At 45.8% G+C, this 27,369-nt stretch overlaps 2 protein-coding genes across 2 annotated transcripts in view; one reads left to right on the top strand and one right to left on the bottom strand.

Annotated features, from left to right (window-relative positions):
* LOC121836817 (protein ABHD13-like) overlaps positions 1 to 13,352 on the bottom strand; it is a 26,862-nt gene extending 13,510 nt beyond the window's left edge. The window contains exons 1-3 of the mRNA XM_042292047.1: positions 12,758 to 13,352; positions 6,068 to 6,302; positions 1,746 to 1,846 (exon numbers count right to left, since the gene is read on the bottom strand). Coding sequence (XP_042147981.1) covers positions 1,746 to 1,846; positions 6,068 to 6,302; positions 12,758 to 13,001 — 580 coding nt within the window. The 5' untranslated portion in view covers positions 13,002 to 13,352. The remainder of the gene's footprint in view (positions 1 to 1,745; positions 1,847 to 6,067; positions 6,303 to 12,757) is intronic.
* LOC121836616 (epoxide hydrolase 1-like) lies at positions 12,389 to 27,369 on the top strand. Its single transcript, XM_042291570.1, has 5 exons — positions 12,389 to 12,707; positions 16,832 to 16,967; positions 21,806 to 22,107; positions 25,876 to 26,038; positions 27,212 to 27,369. Exons 2-5 carry the CDS (start codon positions 16,832 to 16,834, stop codon positions 27,367 to 27,369), a joined length of 759 nt encoding a protein of 252 aa, XP_042147504.1. The 5' UTR covers positions 12,389 to 12,707.

The following is a 27,369-nucleotide window of genomic DNA, read 5'->3' as shown; positions in this document are numbered from 1 at the left end:
AGTAAATAAATTCAATCGTGCACTGCACTTGCCAAAGGTAAAAGGCAGGCGACCTCCCAGCAACTGTATGCACTGCCTATTCTCATCGACCATGCGGCCATTTTTGTCTCGCAGAGCAGAGACTCTCGTAACCTACGAGCCGTTTTCCTTGAAAGGAACTGAGGACACGAGCCCAGTGGAACATAAATTGCTTTCCCAACCCCTGGGATGCCCCACTCAAGATCTCAGAGAATACCCAAACGAGAGAATCCCCCGGTGATGGTCCGGCATTTGCTGCTGGCCATTAAATGCCAGTCCGGGGGCCGAACACCGCTAGGCAGAAGTCAACTGTCAATATTAAAAACACTGGCTAGATGGCGCAAGCCGCCGCTCAATTTTTAAGTGTTCAGCCATGCGCATCCATCTATCCCTACAAGGTATGAATGAATGCAAAAATATTCCAAAAGCAAAATTCCAAATTGTTAACGGTGGAAGACATTGTAATTTTGCTGCGTTTTTGTCTTAAACAGTCGCATTTTTTGTGTTTCGCGGACAAATTTATCACCAAATTGAAGGATGTCCAATGGGTAGTTCAATTTCTGTTACAATAGCAAATCTTGTTATGGAGTATGTGGAGGAGACTGTCCTTGAACAGAATGCACGCCCGATAGGGTTTTACAAACGTTATGTGGACGACACCTTTGTAATTTTAAACAAGGACCATGTTGCTGACTTTCATTTAGCTTTAAACAGCGTTGAATCATCAATCCAATTCACACATGAAGTTGAACAGAACTATGCGCTGCCTTTTCTGGATGTTAATGTGTTCCGAAATAGTACCAGTCGCTTAAATACAACAGTGTACCGCAAAGCTTGCGATACAGGCAACCTCTAAAGCTTTAACTCACATCATTCTGTCGTACATAAAAGGGCTGTCGTAAAAACACTACTACATCGCACCGAAAGCATTTCTTCTAATCCTCAATTGCGCGCTTCTGAGGATGCTGTTATTGTTGACCTGTTGATGAAGCAGAATTATCCGAAACGTTTTATTGACAACACGTGCAAACAGATGGGACAAAGAAGAAGTCAGGATAATGAAAGACTTAGGACAGGGTAAGTAACAATATCCTACTTGAAAGGTATTTCTGAGTCTATTCGCAGGGCCCTCGCCCCTTTGAATATCCGCACAGCTTTCAAACCCCATCGTAAACTATGTGACTTCATTTCTAAACCTAAAGATTACACCCCCCCAGAATCCGAGTGCGGTGTTGTGTATAAAGTGAATTGTCTAGACTGTGACGCATCCGGGGAGACAGGCCCGAGGCGCTGCACTCGCCTAAACGAACCCAAAAAGGGACGTGGCGAAGGCCACGGATGCGACGAGAGCGAAGACGGAATTCGTAGACCATTGTTGGAATACGGGTCACAGTTTCGACCTTGAGAATGCGTCCACTCTGGCGCGTGAACAAAGGTGGGGTCCACGCAGGTTCGTGGAATCATGGTTCATCCGAAGTGACTCATCGGCTTGCAACTCCAACCGCGGCCCCCTCCCCGATGTGTACGCGGACTTGCTTAGATAGGACTGTTGAAGTTTTTTCGCTCATTCCTGCTTGAAAGTTTCACTGATGATGTTTCCCACATGGGAGACGAAACGTTTGATTAAATTCTTAATCTTGTTAGGTAAAGTCGGCGCAGTTTTTTTTATCACCCATCTATCCATCCAGTCGAAGTGGCTCCCCCGAACAAAAGCTGCCAGCACTTACCCTCTTCGCTTGGGGTGCCCTCGCTGCGTCCATAGCCACGGTACTCCACCAGCAGAACGTTGCAGCCGCACTGGTGGAACAGCCCGGCCACATTGTGAAGCCTGGGCAACAGAGAGACCCACCGATGCCTTCACCACCCTCCCGCACGCTTTGCCTGTACACAAGTCCCACACCTACACAACAACCGCCTCTTGCTGACAGCCGCATTATCTATTGGAAAATAACTGACACACCTGACACCTGCCTACTGCAATCTGACCTTGGTCAAATAGCAGGTGATGTGACCAGTTAACAGTAATTCTGTTGTATGGATGCTTAGACAGCAGAAAGGTAGTCAGTCCCAATGCGAGTCTGATCTACCATAAGGAAGGTAACAGAGAAGGGGACGGACAACCATTTTATCTTCTCAGATATTGTTTTATTTTTTATTTATGCTGTTTTTGATTCATTTCCTGTGCCCTGCTGCTGAGTGCTGTAACGGGGGTTGGGACCTAGTCAGGTGATTCGTTTTCACCTTTTGTCCCAACCTCCCTGACATTGTGTCAAAAATAAATAAACAAACAAACAAACAAAAATGTCTTCTAGTCATTGGCAGTCATTGTTGTCCGTCCTTTCTCTGTGTTACCTTCGTTACGGTGGATGTTGTTACCAACACACTCGATTTGTACCTAATACCTGGAGTTTGATATATCTGCCGTATATGAGAAATTTAGCCAGCGCATTACCACTGCTGCCATGGGGTTCTTAAAGGGGCACTCAAGTGGATTCTGAGATTGTTTATTTATTGTCATAACTCAATCTATCGGCTCTAAGCATCCTAAAAACCAGAAATTACATTCAAGGGCAGCCAATTTCCCTATTAAAAATACCATCAAAGTTAAGCCACTCCTACCTTTCTGCACCGTGGCACAGAACACCAGGAGGCGCCACCGGACAGGAAGGCAGTAGGGACTTCCAGGCGGACTATATTTTCAAATATGCGCGCCTTAAAAAAATCAGTCCGCCGTGAAGCCATCACTCATGATTGGCTTTTGCGTGCCCACCCCTGCTGAAATCAAAATCAAATTGGACGTTTAGTGTTTATACAGCGAAAGGTTGGTCTGCCAGGACGGGGCAACACTGGTTTACACTGTAGATAAGCAATTTTGCCATTGCAGTACGATGCGGTACGACTGCTAACCTGGGGCCTTTAACGTGATCACGCAGTAGTGATACATGACTGCAAGCCAGTACGATGCTCATCCAGATCGAAACCGGCAGGAATGGGGCTGGAACCCAGGATCCCTGGGTTCTGCAGCTCGAGCTTTCGCTCCACGCACGTCGAGCTGGGTGTGCGCTTTAGCCCACTCGGCCACCAACCCCCCCTGCTGCCTTCCTGCCTGGTGGCACCCCCTGGTGTTCTGTGCCACGGCGCAAGAAGTGGGGCACGGCACGATTTTTGATTGGATTTTTAATAGGAAAATCGGCCGCCCTAAAATGTGATTTCGGGTTTTTTAGGATGCTTAGAGCCCATAGATTGGGTTATGACAATAAATAGACGATCTGAGAATCCACTTGAGTGTCCCTTTAATGCGTGTCATGCGGAAGTGATTTGCACGAACACATGCCAGTACTATGCTCATCCAGATCAAAACAGGCAGGGGTAGAGATTGAACCCGGGACCCCTGGGTTCTATAGCACGAGCTTCCACTCCACATGCTCCGAGCTGCAGCATGTTAGTACATTCGGCCATCGATCTAGTGCAACCAGTTGCCAATGGACTTAAACACTAACAAATGGAAATCTTGGAGTGTCACATGCTCAATCTTTGTGTCATATTTATCATCTTAATAGCGTGCCTTCTACTTCAGTATATGTCTATAAATATCATGGTGCTTGTATATTGTCCAACCTTTCATAGCAGTTATGTCAAATATGTGGCTAAGACGGCATCACTTATCAGTGATTCCATCTTAGTGGATGTTCCACTAAATTTGGCAAATTTCATCTCTTCATGGCGGGGCAAAAATGGGTCTCGCGCCTTATGTGTTTGAAGGTGCTTCACAGACACATTTCTGTCACATTGGTTTCATAAATTCCATCCCATGTCGTTTTCACATCAATAAATAAATAAACACTACTATATATGCTTAGAATTAAAAGCAAAACCTGCATTAATGTCAACCTACTCACCCTATTTTTAAACCCTAGGCAACTGCTGCAAATTTTCACCGACCATACTCGAACAGCGCTGACAAAAACATGCGACTGTCGAAAATCAAAGTAATCAAGGTATGATTGCTGGTGTAGAAGGCCAACTGTGAGCTCCAACAGGCAAGCGAAGCTACCAAGTAAGCTAGCAGGATGTTGACAGCGATAACTTTGTGAGCTTTGTCCTAAGTCTTAAGCTAGGAAAGACTGCATTAAAAACATGCGTAAAATTTTAACAAAATTTGATGAACTTGGTTTGCAATTTTTCAAAATGATTATGCAATTTTTTTTTAATTTTGTAAGATAAAATTTTTTTTAAACTTTATGAGCTTGGACTCGAAAAAAGTTTGAAAGAGAGAGAGAGAATAAACTTTATTCAGATCGGCCCAGCAGTTTTGCTTTAAAAAGTTTGAAACCTTCGAATTTTTCACACATTAACATTATAAAGCTTTTCAAACTAAAATTTTCAAGAAATCTTACAAGCTCCAAACTTTGCAAGGTTGAACCTCAACGACGTGCGCAGGTTTCGAACACCGCAAATTCAAACCGAACCAAGGTTGGAAAATACTGCAACCTCTCAAACTTGAATGGCTCGCAACGTCTCCAGTTCTTCTGGTGCCATTTTCATCTCGGTTCTGCTTTTGCACCTTGCGCGAAAAAGCGGGGAACGGCCTTTCCGGTTTGTTTGCTGGCAAAGAACCCTGTGCAGGTCAGCGATGGCGCACTGGTGTTTTCTTTCCTTCGTGCAGCGAATAAGGCAATCGCGCTACCTCGTTCCTTGCCACTCATTCGCAGACTGCACCGGTTATGCCCGGTTACTTAGGTTGGTTCAATAAGTGTTTAGTGCCTCCCAACAGGGCAAGCAATACTGGGCAAGTCTCAACCAAGACCACCTAGAAGACATTCCGGCATATAACATCGTTAAAGGGATACTACAACAAAATTTTTGTGCTTGTTTTTTGGCCTATATGTGTTCAAAGGAGCAGTATTGCATCAGACACAATATTATCTTGTTAAAAAAAAGACACGAAAAGGAATTTTAAAACAAATTAAACGATTAGCAAAGAGCGCCTGGTGGATGTCGCCAAAGCCTCGTTTTTAATGCCCATCTAGGAACCTTGAAAGGGAGTGACGATGACTGTCTCGCCTAGAACTACACATGCTTTGAACCCGATGCCATCCTGACAGCTCTCCGGCCAGCACAAGAGAAGAGGGCAGGGAGGAACTCCCCTCTCACCTGGACTCTCTTTTGTGTGTCCCAGATGTCACTATTTTCCCTCTACAAGATTATAGAAGATTTATCCGTCACTCAAAATGTGTACAAAAGAAGCTTTGGAGTTAGTTGCTGTGGCCCAATCGCTGGCGTGCTTCGACCGCTTCAGTGGCTGGAACAACTAGGGCATCCTGACGACGTCAGCCTTGCCGCAGCTTCGCTCATCCCGAAAGAGAGTATGTCACAATTGCACCGGATGTTACGTGCTCTCCGAGTGCTTGCCAGGATGGACTGTTTATGATGAAAAATAGAGCCATTAGGCTCCAAATTCAAACATTGTCATTTACGGATATAGTGGATCATATTCAGCCTACCTCTGAACACAACGGGTATATTTCAAATTTCGTTGAACAATCCCTTTACTGGATGCCCGACCTGCTCAAAGTATAAAACAGGCCGAAGCTCGGCGACGGCACGCGTCAAGACGGCGGACACTCCTGCCTCAACGTTGCCGTGCGCTAGCGTCACAATCGTTGTGAAACACCGCAAGATGCACCCACAACGACATGGATGCAAGATAGATAGCACTGTACGGATCGATTACTGTCGTCGACAGAGTCAGAACGACGGGGCGTTTCTTACGAATTCCCGGCCTCCAGCACACGCTCTGTGCCTTCCGCCGTGTTCTGGCTGCGCATATACACTCGAGGTACACGAGGCGCCGAGGCGTCGTCGAAGGTATAAAGCTCGTACCGAAAGCGAAACAGCCGAAGCTCCATCCTGCCGTTCTCACCTCGTCGGCAACCATAGTGACGTCGGAGGGAGGGCACGGGACGACAGGCATCGTCTCCTAGGCAACATTGCCACATCGGCCTGGGGAAAGCCCTCAAACGCCGGCATCAAAGCCCAAAAGACCCACCTGTGCCCGATGTTGCCCGCGTTTCCGTGCAAATACAGCAGGGTCGGGGCCTGACCGAAGCGGTCAGGAGGCTGGCGCACGAAGAGCGCGTGCAGGCGCAGGCCGTCCCGGGTGTGCACGGGGGGCGCCTCCCAGCAGGGCAGCCCCACCAGGGACGGGGAGGGCACGTACAGCCGCGAGTGGGGCGGCTGCTCCGGGTGGTACAGCAGCCAGTCCCCCAGCTGGTACACCAGTCCTGGGCCCGGGGCACGCACCGTCATCCTCAGAAGTGGCCTCGGCACCCGCCGGTCCACGCGAGCGCTCTGGATTCGCTTCTCTCGGCCCGTCTTCGATGCCTACCTTACTTCCAGCTTCCGCGCTTTCGAACGACGCCCGTCCCGTGTTGCCTTGTGGTACCCCCCAATTCAGTGTTCTACCACGTGCTCCCAGAGCTGGTCTACCCATTCCACATTGCTTTACTTCGAAAGGCAGGTCAACACATTTGCGTTGGAGCGTGGCCGAGCGGGCTGCGTTCGCTCGTCGCAGCTTGTGAGACCTGGTGCACTGGCGCTACCTATTGGGTAGCCTCGCAACATTTCCAATCTGCATATAATTAGGCTGTTAGACCTTAGACTGCATATAATCAGACAAATCTATGTACAAACGATTGGCGATTTTCATTTAATGTTTTCTAACATACTTTCACACCGTCACCTTTTGATCATTGTGCGCCGGGAGTATTTAATCTGCTCGAGAAGTTTGGCGGGTGAACCTGATGCTACAGATTTCTATTCTAGCCACTATACCCGTTTTCACCTGAAGAACCGTAGCAAAAAAAGTGTGACTCCTCGCAGAGCGCTGCTAATTTTCCCTTTTATGTAGAGAATTAAGATACGTGTCGAGACATATAAGTTTCAAACGCCAAAAGCGTTGCTTCTTTCGACAAACAAATCTCGTAAGAACTACTTCGCGCAGCGTATGAACAATGCGCAAAACTTCCGTTTTTCTTGAGGTAAGAAGGAGCATAAGTAAGGTTCCTCGTTTTCGGGTTTTATATTTTTCGAAAATCGGGGGGTAAAAATCGGTTGCTATTTTTCAGGCTGATAATCGGGGAGAAATCGGGTCTTTCTGAAGCCATTAGGAAATCGGGTTTTCTCGGGTCTTATTTATGAAGGGCAGGTACATGAAATATGTTATTTACACCAACAAAAGTCAACGAAGTATATTTTATAGCAATGGTGCTCGATCTTACAGTATATTTCCGCCTTTCGACTCATTCTCAAGCGAATATATGCAGAGGTAACGCAAATCAAAGAAGTTTGTTACAATCAAACAAGTGACCGAGGAAGCAGTTTTGAAACGGATACGGAATTGTTCTTATTTTTTCATAAATTCAGCTAATTTCAAGACTGGCATTTGGGGAGAGATCGGGTTTAATCCAATTTTCATAAAAACTGTTCAAGGTGCAAAAATCGGGTAATATCGGGTTTTCCTCGAAAACGAAGAACCCTAAGTATAAGGCCGTAGATCGCTGGAGTCACAAATAAGAAATGGTCGCTTATAACATTGTCAGAATTATTTGGAGTCTAGGTGAAAAGATGACGCATAAAAAAACTGGAAAATATACCAGCATGGAAGTGTTCTAGGGGTACCTGGAGCACTTCCCTGCCGGTGTGTTGTCACCATAAGCGGTTACAAGCGGGCACGACGCAGTCAGGTCGACTCTCAAACATCAAAAGCGTAAACCTGTCTTAACCTTGCTTGGACATCTGGTGTCAGACACAGAACTGCAATTCGGAAAGACCAACTCGGCACCAGTGTTGGGTAAAGTGCATCTAAAAAGTACTTGAAGCAAATTTGTGCAAAGTAAATTAGGGGTTATGAACTTCAAGTAAAGTGGTAAGTATATTGGGTGCAATGTAATTGAAGTAAAGTACTAAAATATAATGTACTTTCAAGGTGAAGTACAAGTACTTTTAGAGCGCAGCTCTTAGCCACCCGTTTCCCCGTTTTGCGGCATCATCGTCGGCGTAACCGCCCCACTTAATTTAGCGGGAAAGTGAATTGGTGTTGTGGTCACGTGACGTCAATTTTCCCGCTAAATTCTAGTGGAGAAACTGAATTTATTCATGGGTGACGTGACGTCTTTTTCCCCGCTATATTTAGCGGGGAAACTAAATTGGTGTTACGGTCACATGGCGTCAATTTTCCAGCTAAATTTAGCAAGAAAACCGTGGGAGGAGGGGAGGGTATGGAGGAGGAGGAGGAGGGTAGGAGGAGGGTAGAGCAGGAGGAGGAGGAGGGTATACCCTTCCCTCCCCCTTCTCAAGAGCTGCGCTCTAATTTCGCATTACAGAGATTTGTAAAAGTCCTTCATTTTTTAACACGATCTTTCACGATGCCCAAGTTCGTCTGCTCCTTGAGCACCTCATGACTCTCAAGATGTGCCCATGTGATTTTGTTTTTCCTCGACCTCAACCAATGACAGGGCGCACTTGGCTGACTTGTCGCCGCGTGTTCCTTGCGGGTTCTCTACGCTGCCCTTTGATTGATGTGCCTCTTCTTGCGCTCCGATGTGGCGAAGACGTATTAGAACACTTGCCCGCCATATACACTTTTTTTTTAACTGGTATGCAATGCCCCAGCGGTAATAGATGCGCATTGGTTACTTTCGGAAATGGAGGCGAATATTGAATAAAGTCAAGTGGCTTCAGAGTTGACAAATCATCATTTTGTAATACAAGCTTAACCAAATTTGAGGAATGTACTTTAAGGTCGGGAGTTGTACTTTCCTCGAAAAGTGAAAAAAAAAAAAAAAGCTTTAGGACTTCTTGAGGGTACATACTCGGAGAATGTACTTCAGGTAAAGTACAAGTATTCTAAACCTCGCTGAAGTGGTATTTGAAGTATAATGTACCTGAAGTACTTCCCAGCACTGCTCGGCACCACAACTCCCTTCCAAATCTCCCTCAACACTTCATGCCTGCCGTAGTTTGACTATGCTCTATTCTTTATAGCAGCTGAATTTCTTTTGCCCTTACCAGTTGCATACCATGTTTCATGTTCACTGAGGTATTCTGTCTTTCCAGAATCCATACCCCTATAGATCATTCTTTCTGTTGACTCCCTTGATCACAAATTATTGTTTGTTGAGCTCTTTACTCTCATGATCATTAAAAATTGTGCATGTTGATTTTTTGCTGTTCAACTCTAGACCCAATCTGTGTCGCTCTGTGCCATAGGTGTTTGCTAATTTTATCACAAAACAGAGTGCAAGAAACAGGAACAAAAGAAGACCAATATGATAAAAGAGCAATCCTTCACAATTTATGGTTCATATTTACAGATCGTAAACAGGAGATACCAAAGCCCAGTTCGAACATGCGCAAGACAATTTCCCTAATCTCACAACCAGGAGCAAAACACTGCCCTTTTTCATCAAACTTAAAATTCACAGGAATAAGCCTATAAGCCTAATATAAGAATAAGGAATTGGCACATAAAATTACGAAGATGTAGTTTCTATTTTTCAAAGTGATACAAAACAAATTGGTAGACCGGTTCTCCTGGAATACTATATTTGTACACAAAACCAAAACCAACTTAATGTGTTTCCGGACACATCAGAAAAGAGTGAACCTTATACGTCCTGTCTATCTGCATTCCACCGACTATAATGCTTGCGACTGCTCTTCGCTCGTATATGTAACCGAAACAAAATATTTATTAATAGCTTTTGATGAAAGTCTAATATGGAATGCACATGTTGAAAATTTCGTAAAACACCTACGACTGGTCTTAGCGTATATGTACAAACGAAGAAACATCTATAATACTTCACGTAGGAAAAGAGTGTACGAAGCACTAGGAGTCTCCCTCTTGCGTTACGGAATCACAGTGTATGGAACCTGTTCTGCCCACTGGGAGAAAAAATTAAATAGACTAATATATAGAATTGAGAGAGTATTGCCTATGGTTCAAATTTGAAACCCTTGATAACGGAGAAAAATTGGCCTTTCTAGAGATATTGCAGGTTGAGGAATTAAAGGAATATGTAGTTTTAATGAAATATTATACTAACGATTTCAAGTACAGAGTCAACAGACAAAAACACCTGAGACATTCTGAAACTTTTTCCATTCCTATGGTACACACAAATTATGGAAGGCGTTTAAAACAATATTACATGTTCCAATCTCCTTTAATAAACTTCCAGAAGAATTGTACGACTCACCGTCTCTGAAAGACACAAAACAAAACTCGTCATATTTAGGTGTGCATATACTGTTCCTTCATTTGCTGTCCACTTTGCCTGTGCTAACAATGTATAGCCTGTTCTGAGCAAAATGTTTCTGTTGCCATTGTTTGATTATTTTGAGCACTCCGGTGGGTTACCACGGTCCTGCACAGAAGCGCTTATGCGGGCCTTCTATCAAATTATGTAAAAAAATTTGCTCAATAAACAATTTATTATTCTTATTATTATTATATAGTCACAGATATGTGCTATTGTCGGTCATTAGCAGTACACCGCCCTCATACATCGCACCTGGTAATGACCATTCTATTTTTTGGCCTCGGCTGTAGTATGAAAGTCAAAACCAAGACCAGTCTTCTCTAACTCTTCCCCTAATCCTTGTGGGTACGATGTGAACAGTAGTGGTGACAAAAGGCATCCTTGTTCAAGATTTAATTTGATCTCCATTGACTCTGCTGCATTTCCTTCTTATGTTATGAGTATTTTGTTGTTTTTGCAAGCATCTTTTAAAAACTCTATTATTTTATTCTTCGTAACGGAGATCCTTATTAGGTTCCACATATTGTCATCGAAGACAGTGCTATGATGACCGGCCAATACTTTTATCCTTAATTAACTTTCCCTGACCAGATATAACTATTTCGGGATGAAATAGATGCATTTGCCCAAGCTACTCCCGCCATTTGCACGTTTTGGGAGTGTCACATTTCAGCTAACCACATACAACCCCTGCCATGAATCGAGGTTTTGACCACACCAAGGGTGGCCGACGGTTATTTCTCCTCTTCCCACGATGTGCCGTTTTAGTTAAGCCAAGCGAAAACACCCTGCAAAGAAAAAAACTATGCACATAGACACCCAATGATTCAATGGAGAATGTTGATCATCACAGTTAATCACTGACTAACAGAAAGATAAGATTTATGTTTCACGGGCCAATCCACGAGTGACGACACCGTTTTCTGACCGTCGGGGGGCACCCCTCCACGAGAAGGGCCCTGTTCATCTGGACCATCTGAACCTCGATAAATCCAGCCTTGCCAGTTTTGAAACCTCCTTCGTTGTCTGCACTCGTTTGGAAAATTAAGGCCACCCTGACAAGACACTCGTGCGTACAAAGTGAAATGTTCGAGGAAAGCGACTATAAAGCCCGCAAATGTGGGCCAGTGCAAGCAACTTGCCAGGCATGCAGACATGGGGAGCCCAATCCCCCCCCCCCCCCCCCCCCCCCCCCCGACTGCAAGGTGCAGCGGAGGGAGCTAGAATTTTTCTGTAGAACGCCAAGGTGCCCCCTACGAGAAACCCTGTCTGCATGGTCAGACAAAATAATGGATGCCCTAAGTCTGTGCTTTGGGGTGCGAGAGTTTGTCGCTCCGTTCACTAAATGAACAGGAGCACTGCCAGAGACCAATGCTCGAATGCACCCTGCGACTGCCAACTTTCTCTCAAAGCGCGAGTTGCTTCCTTATGCTTTGTGACATTCCTCCTCCAAGCAGCAGAGCCGAGTTGACAGGGAAATTTTCGAGACGAGGGGACAGCTTGACCGCTCCTCTTTTCGAGTTGAAGAATGCATAAACCAGTGAGCAAAGATGGTTTGATTAGAATGCTGGAACAACGATTCATACTCTGAGAAGCATTTGTTCGATGTCTTGCCTGAGAACGAATTAGCATGCAAGCTACCGAGCGGACGAATGATGGTGCACCAATGGCGAACGTTAACGGGTATGGCTCTCGCGCTACAAAACAAAACGCCTGACAAGTGTGACAGTGCCCTGTGTCGACAGGCCAATCCAGAGAGGTTGTATTTTGATATCTGGCCAAGGTGGGCATTAAATACTTCGGTCACGACTATCTCTGTGCCTAAAACAAGTCTTCAAACCTTTCAAGAGCTTCAAAACATTCTAGGACACACTTCATAGCATCTTACTCTCTGCAGCTGCAAGCGGGCTGCCATTCAAAGTTTATTATTGGAAGACTTGCGACCTGCGCCACCCGTACCCACGACGGCATTCTGCGCTCGTGTCATAAGCCCACGACAGGAAGTGAGCGTGTGGTGTGTCGTGCTCTTGTGCGCCTGCCCCGGACGTTTAACAGCTGCGCTCAGAGGGTGACATTCGGAGCATCGTTGTAGGAGTAAAGTGGCGCGGACCGAACAAGCCCAACTTCGGCCTCGGAGGACGTGCTAGATTGGACGTGAGGACCCGCATACGAGCGCGCCTACCCAGCCCGCCAGACAGGACAGCGGTCGTCCGATAAGCGATAACAGGAAGACAGGTTGTCGTCGAGGCCGCCGAGGACGCACGCACCGCTCTCGCCAGCCGAGGGAAAGCCACCCGAGACTCCCCGCCCTCTGCTGACGGCTGCCGCGGCGTCGAGGAAAGAAGCGTTTCCCGGTCGACCACGGTGAGTGCTTGCTTTGCCAGAATTTTTTCCGAGACCCGTGTCGCGCTCACCTGACAACGAGAAGAAGAGCAGCAGGAGCGCCAGCACACTGCTGCAGTACCAGTAGACGACGAAGACGGTGACGAAGGACACGCCGCACGTCATCCAGCACTTGTGCAGCACGAAGAGCACCACCCGGCTGACGACGCGGATGGTCGCGAAGTCGGGGTGGTTCTCGGGGCATTGCGAGCTCTTGGCGTCCGGCGACTCGTAGGCCGCCTCAACCGGTCCCTTGGGAACGTGGATCTTAACCATCGTTGCGAGACCGCGCACCGCCCGGCTGGCCCAGCGCCGATCTGAGCATGATCTCCCCCGACACTAAGCCGCGTGTGGTTCTGTCATGGGTCCTACCGGTCCTACCGCCGTACTTCTGCCGCCGTACATCTGCCAGCGGTCTTGGCTAGCTGGATCGCTGTACTCGCTGTACGCGCTACATCTGCGTCACGGGCTGAACGATTGGCTGTATACGCTGTATTGCCGTCGAGAAAAAAAATTTAATGTGGACGCCAAGAGGCGCGCGACAGTCACGTCCGTAGGTGGCAAGTTTTATTCAAGGACATTTATCGCATTCGCTCGGCGTTCCGCGTGCTTCCACCGCTCTGCGCATGCGTGGCCGGACGTGGCTCAATGTTGCCTGGATGACGGGGAAAGGCCGCCACCTTTGACGCCGTTTACGCCGGAGGAACCGCAACGAAACGACGAAACCGTTAAACAAAACAAACAAACACATTTTTTTTTTTTGTACGTGCGAGTTTTGAACGGTTGGTACATTGCGGCCGGTCGCAACATTGAGATCTTAAAAGGGCCATGAAATGATTTTTCAACTTCTTCCTCTTTAGCAATATAAAAAAAACGTCGTCAGCTTTCCTCCTCAACTCAAAAGCGAAATGAGAAATCACGTGGTCGTGACGTATAATTGATCATATGCGTTGACTCCATAGAGATCGTGTTGACTCCAAGCCTTCAAGCTTCCAACCATTCCACCGTCATTCTTTTTACGTCGACCGCGCGTTGCGGTCGACGTCGACGCCGGCGCCGTGAAAGACGAACCAGTCGCACAGGGCCACTCGACGGCGGCGTCTCTTCGGGGATCCTCACGTTTGTCGAGAGAACACGAATTTTTTTTTTTTTTATTCGTCTACTTCGTACGATTGTTGTTGCCTTGCCTTCGCGATATATGCGCTGGGAGACAACCCTCCTCACTGAATGTACAACGGCGATGATTATATATACGTTAACATTCCGTATGCAGCATTGGCGAAAGGCACGGACTCGAGCGGGCAGCTTCAGAAGGTGCTCTTTTGCCGCGTTTTTGTGCCAAGCACGGTGCTACGCCGGCGCGTCCGTACCTTTAGCACTGCACGCAGCTTGTGCGATGGTGTTTCCGACGGGAACTGCTGTATTCCGTAGTGGTGGGTACACACAGGCACGTAGCTAGGATTTTGTTTCGGGGGGGGGGGGGGGGCACCGCCGCCCATGACGAAATGCTGTATAAGAGGGAGGGGGGAGAGGAGGTCCCAGCAAAATGGAAGATTTCGGGGGGGAGGGGGCCGGGTGGCCCAGACCACTATGCTACATTTTGGGGTGAGATATGACCGTTCGGCTAACGCGTGACTTATTATTATTATTATTTTTTTTTTTTTTTTGGAAACGCTGGGTTATGGTAGTTTTAACCTCCGGCGTGAATAGGCTAAAGAGTTCTCCCCTTCACGTTAGATTTTGTTCTATGTTTCCTTGCAACCCGACGTTGGTATAGTTGAAAACAATTTTCTCTGCAGCACAACCGCATGCACATATGGCATCCAAGCTAGTTTCACTGACAGATCCATTCGTGGGTGAGCTTTTCTTGGTATCTGAAGGTTTTGCGATGAGCTTTCCTCCGCTGAGCTTCTCTCCGCCTCCCAGCGGACCACACTGTTTAGTTGCCCTTTGTGCTGTCTGTAATCTAGACCTGGCCCGGTGATAACTGCGGACGTCTGTGAGTTTTCCTTTTTAGACAAATTAACTGAACAAGACCGGTTCCATTGTTTCCCTCCACTTGCATAAACCCGGAGATAATCCACGAAGGAAAAAAAAAAAAAGAATGAACGAGACGACTTTACAGAAGGCCAGCTTTCGTCAGATGCCTAAAGTTTGACATTTCTGTTTTCTCTTCGTTGTTTTATTGTTGATTCTAACAATCTGTGCTATTAATCAGTCACCGCAGTGATTTCTACACGGTAGACCTCAATGTTAGATGCCTTGATGTCTACCCACTATATTTTTCGATCAGCCAATCAGAGGTCGACGTTCTGACATCATTGCAACCCCTGTGCAAGAAACAGACGAACTTACGCTTCGCATGCGCTGATTTCTACACCCCCCGGAAGTTTCTACACATACACAAACATGGCGTTAGTGATGTTTGTGTATGTGTAGAGATGTGTTTCACTGCCAGAGTTTCACTGCCAGAGATGTGTGACACCAACCCCGAGGCTGAAAATCCTGGACAAACCCCGAGTCCTATACTTTTTCATTAGCTTGGAACGAGGGGTAAATATGCAAAGAATAGTTTTTGTTGTTGTCCGGAGGTATTTTAAATTTCTATTTCCATGTCGGGACTTACTGCCAGAGTTCCCGACGTAGTTCATCACCTTTGACTGGATCGCTGAGCAGACAACACAAAGCCCTTTCTAAAACACCCGCACCAAATTTGAAAAAGAAAACAGCGCTTCACGCGAATGAAATGGACTGCATGTTGGCGAACGTCTTGCAAAAGAGCAAGTATTTTTGTAGTCTACATAATTAATTAATTGATTAATTAGGCCTAAGTAGTAAGTACCAATACTTCTAAATACTGATTTCAGGAAGGAGGTGTCACACTGGATCGCTGAGCAGACAACACAAAGCCCTTTCTAAAGCACCCGCACCAAACTTGAAAAAGAAAACAGCGCTTCACGCGAATGAAATGGACTGCATGTTGGCGAACGTCTTGCAAAAGAGCAAGTAATTTTGTAGTTTACATAATTAATTAATTGATTAATTAGGCCTAAGTAGTAAGTACCAATACTTCTAAATACTGATTTCAGGAGGGAGGTGTCAAATGAAAAGATAGGCAGCGCTCTGAAATCTATATTCACTCCGCACTTTTGCAGTGCGGAGTGAATATAGATTTCACATTTAAATATTCTAAGCTTAAATGGTAAAACAAAATGACTAGGAAGCGTTTGAAACACAACGGAAAGCGGGAATGCTTTGCGTGCTTCGTGTTTTCAACCAAAAAACAAAAAAACAATTACTCGAAATAAATAAAAAGGAAAAGAACCGAAGTCCACCTTATCTTTCACAGACAGGACTTTGTGCTATCTAGTAGATACCTGTCTCGAGTACTTTTTACAATACTGTCACCTTATGTCCTCGTAAAGAGAGACAATGGTAAACGCATTGTCGATCGTGTGAGCACGATTAAACATCACACATGCTCCCAGATAGTGCGTGAAGTCTCGACGTGCGTATTTTTATTGCTGCCAATTTACTCTGGGGAAGTCATATATAAGGTTATACCGATGAAGAGCAAATTGTCTTGTGTGAACTTTTGGTAATTTTACAGAGAGCAGTAAGCTAAGTATATTTAAGAAATATACTTGTCTTGATAATTCTGATAAACCCAGGAACACAGAATGTGTAGTGCAGAATAGTGATTTCAACGAGCGCAAACTCCAAATATCCTCATGTCACAATTCAGTTCGATCAACGTTGAGTACGATGAAGGGAATGTTATAATCTAAACACTGAGACAAGGTTAAGTAACGGACAAACAACACAAAATCTCCTTGCCTCAGAGTTTATTCTTAACCAGCTGGCCTGCATACCTTCGCTCCGCGCGCGCGCTTCTAAAACCCCTCATTATCTCGCAATAATACTAAAAAAAAATTGTTATATTTGAACATTTTGTTCCAACCAGGTTTTCATGCATAAACATTCAAGAGTGTGTATTGTTGAGAAGGTTGCACTGTCTCCGTTTTTCGTAATTTCATTTCGAATGTTTGGCATGCTGGCACCGACTTTCGTGGGATCCCCCACTGAAGGGAAGTCGATGTTCGCAGATGTGCAAGCGTATCGTTGGCTGCTTCCTGGTCGTAGGCATCGCGACAGCCCTTCTGGTCGGCTTGCTCAACCAGGCACCGGACCCTTTCAAGGTGAACAAGACCGGCTACTGGGGACCGGCCAGGATCAAGCATGGTGAGGAACAGACCGCACTTTGACGGCACCCTGCACTGCGGAACTAGTTCGAATAGACAGTCGTACCTGTTTGAGACTCAATTGCTAGCAAAGCTTGTAAGAAGCGCGTGATATGCATGCCTAGCGAACACGCACTGCTCGCGAGAGGATCGTGCAGTTGGCACATTGTTCTGCCTGTGGGGCGATCTCTCTAAGGCGTAGGCGGCTACTTTATGTCAATCGAAGAATAAACCAAGGCCTCAAAAGTTCGCGCACACCACAAATAAAGTGGAATATGGCCAACTCGCCAAAGACCAACTGATTGAAAGCACTGGTCGAAGGCCAACTGATCGAAGGCCAACTGATCGAAGGCCAACTGATCGAAGGCCAACCGATCGAAGGCCAACCGGTCGAAGGCCAACTTGTCGAATAGACAACTCGTCGTAGACCGAAAGAGGGTTGAAGGTGAAGGCCGAAAGAAAGTTGGCTTCTAACTGTGGCCCTCAGTTTTACTGTGTTCCCTTTATAAGCAGCGCTTGCCAGCGCCCAAGGCACACGAATGTGCGCAAAGAGCTTCGAGCGAACGATCAACCGTTCAAAGAAGGACTAGGCTCGGTAGAAAACTCCCACAACGGAACAGCGTGAAACCCCGGAGGCAAACTTCTACGGATCTCGTATTTGTCCCCCTTGTCCTCACTTATTAAAAAAAAAAAAAAAATTGTGATGAATATGGACATTTACAAGCTTTCAAGCTCTAGGATATTTAGGTTCAAGAGGGTCTACATTTGTGGAGCGAGCGGACGCTGGCTGAAATGCGCACCTATATACCGCAATCCGCAGCGTACGCATGCCAAACTAAACGTGCGCAAAATGACGAAATACTAATACGTATCCGTGTTGAAATACGAAATGCAGTGTTGAAGGAAGTGGCGACCAAATGGCCTTTTCAACGAACTGCCCTAGTTTCCCTCGGACAAGTTGGCCTAGACCCCCGCAAAGACCTCCACTCTTTTCCGCTTTAACACAGCAAACGCCAAAAAGAAAAAAAGAAAAAAATATACGTTTTTTTTTTTTTTTTTTTTTTTTTTACATAATTAGCTTATAAAAGTCGCGAAAGCTATTTCAATGCACTCTTTGCAGGTGAGTTATACGGCCAGGGGGACATAATATAGGGGGCCAATCGTCACGATATGTCGGATATTTAACTAAAATTTGGTCATTAACCTTTTAATGAATAAAAAATAAACACCAATTAGAAATCTGCTGACCGTCATTGAAAACGACTAAATATGTAAATTTTAGAAAGATTTATGGCAGGTGGGATGCGCGGTGGACGCGCCCGCTCGGATTTTCCGTATCTTATATTGCCCGCGTTTTCTCGGTTGCGCCCATTGCACGAATTGTAACTTTAGCACACCGGCTGTAATTGTCCAGAACATTTTTTTCTTGTTTAATGAACAAGGTAAATTTATTCCTTAATGTTTTCGCTGTAAACTTTCACCATCTGCTGCTTGCACCTCGCGTACCAAGTGCACCTCGTGTACCAAGTCACTTATTAAAGAGTTAATGAACACATTTTAGTATATTTTTGCCTTACTGTGACAATTAACCCCCTATATGATATCTCCCTGGCCGTATACCTCACGTGCAAAGACAGCATTACTGTAAATTTCTCTGCTTAAAAAACAACAAAAAAACTGTAAAGCCCAGAAAAAATCCACACAATACGCACTGTATTAAGCGGGCCAGTGTTTTAAAATGTGTCTTTGGCGTATCGAAACGCAGAGGGGAACGCTAATAAGGAGTTTTCGTAGACCGTGTTTCCCCTTCCGCTAAGCCCTCCTCAACGAAGAAGTTGCTACTGCGCCTGCGCACCGATAGCCTTGACTGTAGAGTTCCGGGTAACGTAGCGGGTTGCGGAGGGCGTTGCGGGACGGCGAAAACGATCTACGAAAACTCCCTATTGAAACGGCAACATAGAGAACGTGTAGAGAACGCGCGATGACGAGGAAGTCAAGCTCGCTCCTTCATTGGCTGAGGTCAGGGGAACCAAACGCACAGAGGTGCGCAAAGAGCAGACGAACTTGCATACCGTATAGGCGTCACAATTGCGGACCATCCGCTGCAAAATGAGCCAGAGAAGTCGGCGCCCGCGCATAGAGAGTTCAAACTTTCACCGAATGTGCACTGAGCAGGTCAAACAACAGAGTGCGTCGTCTGTTCGCTGCGCCTATCGGCAGATGGCGCCACAAGTAAATAGCTTCGCTTGGTCGTCTGCGAACGCGGCCAAACTTGACTTTAACAAATTTTTCGCACTCCCTTTTTTTTTTTTTTTTTCTTTTTTACAGGAAGAGGATTACGTCTTGAAATTTCACGCGGTACGACTGACCTGCTCAGTACACATTCGGTGAAAGTCTCATCTTTTTATGTGCAGGCTCCGATTTTCCCAACTCGTTTTAAGGTCCGCTTGGGACACCCTATATAATCTACAGCAGGGGTCTCAAACTTTTGGTGTAATCTGAGCTAGTTGGTTACTCATTATGAAAAAAACCAGCTGAACTAAGGAAAAGGTAGAGATAGAAAGAAAGACACCCGATCGCTGGACTACCAACTGTTTTTATATATAAGCTTCCTCTTCATCCTCTTCCTCTCCTTCTGCATAATTCACTTCGTTCCCCCCTTTTCCCCTTTGTTTTACGTTTTATTTTACAAGATGTTGACCCCCTCGGAGAAATAGTTTTTCGGCGCGCAACAAGGTGATTGAAGGTGCACTTACACACCCATCTCCTTTTTCTTCTATGGCAGCAGCATCGAACATCTCAAACTTATTCGAGTGTGGGGGGCCAGATAACCCACCCCCGAAAGGGCGAGAGCCAATGAAGGCCAGGGGCAATATTTTGCTATTTTGGGACAAAAATAAACAAAACAAACAGCATTGGTGTTTCAGTTGCAAAGCAGCTGACTGTCCTATGCTAGTACTTCACAGCGCACAAAAGACAACACACTACAAAAATACCTTGTAGCGTCTTTTGTGCACTGTGAAGTATTAGCATGATTCACCAACTCGGCCAAGCTAAAGTATTGACTGTCCCAGCGACACCCCAGAGATTAGACAAGGAACCTTATGCTTTCTATTTTTTGTTAGCTCATCGTTTGGCCCTTTTTAGCCTTTGTTTGCATATATGACTACTTTGGGCCCACACCTGATGTCATGAAAATATTTAAAACACCACCATACCAGAGTACTGGCAGCTTCAACAGAACGAGAGCAGGCACACCACATTTGCCCTGTTGCACAATTTACTAGCTTAACGGGCGTAGAAAAATTATTTCTTTATGCGGCAGTTTTTGCTTTTCTGGCAATTTATATAGCAGCATTATAATGAAATACTTAAATTTTAAAGGTATTGTCTGACAGCTAGAAGCCCGAGCTCATAGCTTTATCTTTGGCCGCTGCTCCCGCTGAGCAAGAGTTCGCGCAGCCGATGTGCCTCCTTGAGCAAAGAGCTCGCACTATTGCCATTCCGGTTGATTTACAAGAAAAAGGGCTGAGAAGCAAACATTTAGATGAAGCAATACTTGGTTAAAAACAACAAAAACAGCAACAGAATAGTGCAAAATGCGTGAACATAGCACAGCTCCTTTTCGAGCGTAAATGAATCGACAATATAAAACTATTATTTATGGCGTATGTGGCGGTCGAGGCGGCGGGAAAGGGGGCTTGCGGGCCGCGTGTTTGAGATCATTGATCTGTAGACTAACGCTTTTAAGGCACTTTTAGACGGCCCGCAAAAATCGGTTTCTTAACGTATCGCGTTGCATTTATGACTGAGGTACAACCAAGGGGTGAAAGTTTATAGTAAAAAAATCAAGGAATAAAATCACCTAAAAGAACGAAAAAAAAAAAAAAAACTGTTTTGGGCAATTTACGCCGCCACTTCGCTGACGATGCGCGCATAGAAAGAGTGCTGCCGACAGATGGCGTACGCCGCGTCCGGCCGATTCGGGTTTGTTTGCGAGATGGTGGTGGTATACAGTGGCATACCAACTTGTTTTTGAGTGGGGGAACAAACCAGACCCCCCCCCCCCCCCCCTCCACTCCCCCCCAGGGCCGGGGGCGGTGGCCTCGGTATCCCTTGGGCGCCGCCGGCCAGTCTTTACCCTGCCCAGTGGCGGCTGTTTCAGGGGGACAAAATACATTTCTTGCCCCCCCCCCCCCCCCACACACACACACACTCTGAGAACTAGGGGGGGGGGGGGGGGGGGGAGCAGCGCTCCCCTTGTCACTCCCCCCTCCCCCCCCCCTTCCCGGTTGGTACGCCCATGGTGGTATAACTTTATTTTTTCAAAAGGTTAGGAGACCGACGAGTCCCAGTCGGAGCCCTTTATCCAGGGCTCCGTTGGCTTTTCCAATCCGATCATCTGCTATCAACACGAAACGGCCGGCGTTCTTTCGTAAAGACCCTCTATACTTTACTTTTTCGACGCCGCCTACGCCATCCGTCGGCAGCACGTCTCTCTACGCGTGATTCGTCTGCGAAGTGGCGGCGTAGATTGTCCAGAAGATGCTTTTCTTTTGGACGAGGTACGTTTATTTCTTGATTTTTCCACCGTAATTTTCCACCACCAGCTTGCACCTCCGTAGTAAATTGCGGCGCGATACGTCGAGAAATCGATATTTTTGGGCCGTCTAAAAGTGTTAGTTTACATTTTGTTTATTTAATGAGGCTCGACCGAATTTTCAGCATTTCTTTCGTGGCCGTCATCGTGCAAGGTTTCCAGAGCTTTCAGCAGAAGACAGGAAGGGGTGTCTTGCAGGCATGAGTTTCCGCGTGACAATGATCGGCATTACTTTGCAGTGCGCGCGGCTCCTGAGGATGACCCCGTGATTCGCAAGTTCAGCGTCCACATCCCCGACGAGGCTCTGGCAGACCTGAAGTGGCGCCTCGCAGCAACCAAGCTGGCACATCCCTTGCAAGACTCCAAGTTCGCGTATGGCTTCAACGCGCTGGCGCTCAAGTCCGTGGTGGACTACTGGAAGGACAAGTTCGATTGGAGGGCGCAGGAGAAGCGGCTGAACCAGTTTGAGCACTATCGCACCGTCATCGAGGGCATCCAGGTGCACTTCATGTACGCCAGGGCCATGCCCGCCAACGCCCAGGTGAGCTTTTGCGAGGAATTACTTGCGAAACTTTGAATTTGTTTGCTTCCCGTTTACGCAAGTTTTATTTCTTTTCGAACGGCAACGAAGATATCGTCCTTTTTACCTTGCGATGCACCGCCAAAGACTTTTCGAGTTACCAAGACCAATCCCATGCCCTGTGTGTGAGACTCACGTGACATTTGGGAGTTGGCCAGCGACGCGCGGGGCGCGTGGTCACGTGATCCTGTCGCAGCGCTGGATTAGCTGGGACGGCTGGTAGCATCCGTTGCTGTCCATTGTAAAATTAAACAGCGAGCTTGATGCGGAAAAAAAAAAAAAAGGAAGATGATTGACTGTTGGCATTGCAAGATAAAAGTTACGAAGGAAGTTGAAATTATTAGGGAGTTGTTTAGGAACTCGTGTCGCAGAAAATCCGACGTCGGTGTCGGTGGCGACTAGTGATGGACCGAATCTGCCAAACTTCAGATTCGGCAAAGTTCGGCAAATGCCGAACTTTTGAAGGAAGTTCGGCAAAGATTCTGCAAAAATTCGGCAAACATCTGCGCACGCGCGAGAACGCGGCGGGGCCAAGGATTGCAAATGGACGCCGTGCGTTCGTGCGATTACAATCGTACAGTGCAGTACTACCAGCGGTTACGGTGAGGTACGGAGTAGGCGACGTGGTAACTCTGTGTTTGTCAGCCTTTGTGAGTGTGGTTCTCTTCAATAATCTCTGCCTCAAGAACAAAAGATTGACCAGAAACGGACGCAAAAATGCCGCAGTCCACTGCGCAAGTGACAAATGATGCGGTACATTTGTGATAACGTGATTTTCATTTGATCTTTCCAGTAATGCAACGATGTAGTTGCAACATTGACTGACAAGTGCTTTAAAGCACTCCTCGCCATTCTAGCAATCCTGTTGTCGGCTCCCAAGTAGTTTGTGACAGAACAAAATAATATTGCTTTCAATTAGCGTTATTTCGCGGTTTTCATATTTCCGCATAAAACTAAACGAAAACTCTCATGCTTCGTTGCATTTCTAAATCTTTCCATCTTCTTAAACGTCCGGTGTGTCCTAACATAGGAAACCGGCATTTTAAAAGTGAAAAAACGAGACAGTGCGAAAAATGAAACGCGCACTTTCATGCAAAGCTGGCGTCAAGTGACTCAAATAGCAGCACATGCATATTTACAGTATTATTGTTATCTCTTCTGGTGAAGGCTCAACAGCCGTTGCATTCGTTTTTGCGCACTAAACGTGACTCACAGAGGAAATATAAAACACAGTGTTACTGCCTTTTTTTTTTTTCAATAACGCACACTTGCAGGTTTCCGCTGATGAGGCCTCAAAACCGAAACTCGCGTATCGTGACTTCGCCTGACATTGTTTTGACTGCACCCACTTCTACCCAACCCCCGTTGTCACACGTCTTCTGCACAAAGACACTTTAAAATTACCAATAAACATACAAAAATGACACAGATACAATAATCTTGTAGAATATCACCTTATTTACTAATAACTGCATCATTATGCGTTCTAGAAACTTTTTGCACGATAAAACGATATATCAACTTTTAGGCCTGGTAACAATGTATTTTTGCCGAATCTTTGCCGAATCTTTAGAAAAGTTCGGCAAAAATTCGGCTTTGCCGAATCCCTAGATTCGGTGTCGAATTTTCGATTCGGCAAAAGTTCGGCCCATCACTAGTGGCGACGGTGGGACAGGAAATTCCTGACTGGTCGATAGGGTCATGACGTCACAGCTACATGACCTCGCGCGGGAATTTCAAACCCACGCGTGGAATGAAAGTGATTAAAACATGACATGTAATGCGAATGAAAGCTTTCTTTAGGAAGAAACTGCCAGCCACAGTGGACGTCAAGGATTAAAAAAAAGACAAAAAAGACACACTAATTAGCTAAACAATTAACTGAAATTCAATAATTAACTTTATAATTAGAGGACTTGTACACGTTACTGGAAAAAAGTAGTTGATTACAATTACAATTACTCTCAGTTAAGAAAAATATTCGACTTGAGAAGAAATGGGATTAGTGGATACTTGAAAATGCAACCGTTACTTTTCCGATTTCTTCCGATTCTTAAAGCGTGTGATTTTTCTGCCGGTTTTGAAACAAATCTTTTTGTACCGCCCTTTGTTGGAAGGAGTGTTTTTGATGATTGAATTAGAGTAATTGAACTACTTCCAAAGTAGTAAGATAAATCTTGCGATTGCTTTCTACTAGGTGTATTCAAGTAATTAGCAAACTACACGAAAGAGTAATCGATTAAAAGTAATTTGATTAGTTGTAATGAGTACCGTACAAGTCTTTAATGGTGCACGTATGGTGTGCGTTTCGGCCACTGGGAAGCAGGACCGCTCGCGCAAAGATGCGCTCCGATAAGAAACCGAAAAAACCTGTCAGAATTGAGCTTCTTTTTTTTTTTTTTTTTAGGAACGCCGTAATTTTTTTTTTTTTTTGCGTTATGTATTTTTAGAAGGAGTCGATGTAGTGGTTTTCAATTATGCTTAGCAAAACCATCAAGTCATCAAGAAGCAAAGACAAAACTGATGCAGACAGAACTCAAAACAAAATTGTGGTCATTCCATACATAAATGGGATCACTCATAAATTGAAAAAGATTGCAAGGCGACAAAACATTGACGTGGTATGCTCTGCCCCAGACAAGGCGTACTCTATGTGCCGACGAGTAAATAACGGAAGAAAAAAAAAAAACAGTAAAAGGCAGGCAGCATTGCTCACAGGACACGATATGTCCAGTGTGAAACAGGTGTTGTTTACAGCATTCCTTTATCTTGCTGAAAGTGTTACATCGGCCAAACGGGCCGGTGTATCAACGATAGAACAAGGGAACGTGCAGCGGCAGTGAAGTTGCACATCAGCAGGCCATTTGTCAGCCCACTGTAGGACATGTGAGTGTATCCCAGCCTTTACCAGCGTGAGCCTAAAAATCCACACGCGCGAGGGATGCTCGAGGCACCAGCCATCGAAGAGAGTGGAGAGGAATGTGTCAGCAGTCCGTCCATCACGCGCTGCACAGCAAAGGAAAAGAATATCTACGGTGTGTTGCGGCTTTGGGCCAGTGACTCGCAAGGATAGTCATGGGAAGAAGTTCTCAAAACAATATCCACGGTTTACTGATGTCAGTGACTTGAAGTGGAAATGTATGGGGTTTGCTTTGGCAGTTGCAGAATCTTTCACTTCTCGTCCATGTAGTATATTTCTTCTTTTTCTTTTCTTTTTTCTTTTCGTGTATGATTTATTTTTATACATTTGTATATGTACTCCTTATATCTTTTAAACATTTTTTTAAAGTACATCGCATCTTGCATTTGTGGAATGCTTGAGGGGTCTAAAAAGAAGAGAAGGTGGAGGAAGAAGTATTAAATAGTTGATAATCAGCTTTGTGTGTGTCCTTTCCTGTGTGTTTGCGTGTAAGTGTTCAGTGTTTGAGCTGTTTCCTCATAGACATAACCATATGCTTATCAAGTTTGTAATTGGAATCACGTTGATTTTCAGAAATTAAGAAGTTGACTAATAACTTTTAGTTAATTATCTGGCTAATCGGTATGTTTCTCGCAATTCCTGACGCCCACCAATGTTTCCTCAACCACCTTATTTTTAGGTATTTTTTAAAGCCTTCGTTAAAACGCAGTGTGTAATTTTTAGCACTGCAGGTGAGCACAGTGCAGGCGTGAGACTTTCGTTGTGTGTGGAGTTGTGCGATATTGTTAGCCGATTCTTGCATGTTGCAGACAAAGGTATTCACCTTGGTGATGACCCACGGCTGGCCTGGCTCCTTTGTCGAGTTCCTCAAGATCGTGCCCATGCTGACGCAGACCAAAGACGGCGTTGCCTTTGAAGTCATTTGCCCATCAATACCAGGCTACGGTTTCTCGGAAGCACCTCATAAACAAGGTATACCTTGAACTAGAATTACGGAAGTTAGTGACACTATTACACAGAAGTCGGGAGTTCTAAAAAAAACCATCCGCTCCACGAGATTTTTCACACTTTATTGGCTAATATTGGTCATTGTACACGGTATAGTGGAACTCGAGGTTCAGCTCCAGTATCTGTATGACACCTCGGCAATGGTCAATCTGAGAACCCATTAGCTGGCACAGATCGGGCAATGTCCGGACCACTGTCAAGAAAGATTCCTGACAGGTCCTGCAAATCAGTCTATGAATTACATCATCTCGTAACTCTTTACACTCTAGAAAAGTCCCCCTGACCTCTAAGGTCCCAAGCCTGCATGATGACCAGGGTCAATTGGAATTCGGAAGGCCTTTTCCAGGGACATCGATGATTATCGGGCGTACGTTTCCACCAAAAAAGTTTGCAGCTGTATATATTTCGACCTATCGATGAAACTGTCACATGCAACATTGCATTCTATGAAAAACGACGCCGACACTTACGTTCAGTATTTGCCTTCCTGCAGCCCACCGCGTCTTTTCGAAGCCTCTCCTCGTCGTCCCCCCTTACGCGTTCTTCCAACACCTCGTTCTTCCGACGAAGCCGGGGGGGGGGGGGGGGGGGGAGCACATTTAACAGCAACCCCCCCCCCCACACACACACACACGCTTCTTTTGTTGGTTGCGATCTCGGGGATCCTGTGTGCCTGATGGCCTAGCTACGCCACTGAGAATTGCAATAATCGATTATGGGAGGGGTACACTCAAACAAATTGGTGCGTGCAAAGAACGCCGATCGAAGGCGTCAAGTATACGTCTCGTGAGAAATGGTTGCGAATACATTCTTGAATCACGAACCTTCGGATATATGAAGAATGCGGAACTTTAAGACGAGCTGATAAAATATTCCAACCCATTCTCTCGCGATTACAAAGAAAGTGTGCGATTGTTTCACGAGAGAGCAAAAAGCTTCAAAATAAGGGTTCCCTCTTCGTCGACTGCAAAACCAAATATTGCATTTTTTTTTCCCTTCCACTGGGGAGACTCTCCCTTCCCTTCTGTGGAATAATGCGGTGCAAGTTAGTTGGACTAATTTAACTGCCGTTGCGAACTTAAACAAAGTGTCAACCTCCACCTTTGTTAACCAATTTTTATTCTATTCTTTGGGCAGGTTTCAACCTGCTCGAAACGGCGAGGGTATTCGTGAAGCTGATGGACCGTTTGGGAAGAGACAAGTTTTACCTCCAGGGAGGGGATTGGGGTTCAATGGTGTCCAGGTTTATTGCCACCTACTACCCGGAGAGGTACGTGAGTTGCAGACTTTTCTAA

The sequence above is a fragment of the Ixodes scapularis genome, unplaced genomic scaffold, assembly GCF_016920785.2.
Source record: "Ixodes scapularis isolate PalLabHiFi unplaced genomic scaffold, ASM1692078v2 PGA_scaffold2__306_contigs__length_199485367, whole genome shotgun sequence".
NCBI lineage: Eukaryota > Metazoa > Arthropoda > Arachnida > Ixodida > Ixodidae > Ixodes > Ixodes scapularis.
This window is presented reverse-complemented; position numbering and strand designations above follow the sequence as displayed.

Coding starts and splice junctions, on each gene's coding strand:
- LOC121836616 (XM_042291570.1), top strand. CDS start 16,832: ATGTGCAAGCGTATCGTTGGCTGCTTCCTGGTCGTAGGCATCGCGACA. Junction 16,968..21,805: donor ACCGGCCAGGATCAAGCATG/GTGAGGAACAGA, acceptor ATTACTTTGCAG/TGCGCGCGGCTCCTGAGGAT. Junction 22,108..25,875: donor CCATGCCCGCCAACGCCCAG/GTGAGCTTTTGC, acceptor TGCATGTTGCAG/ACAAAGGTATTCACCTTGGT.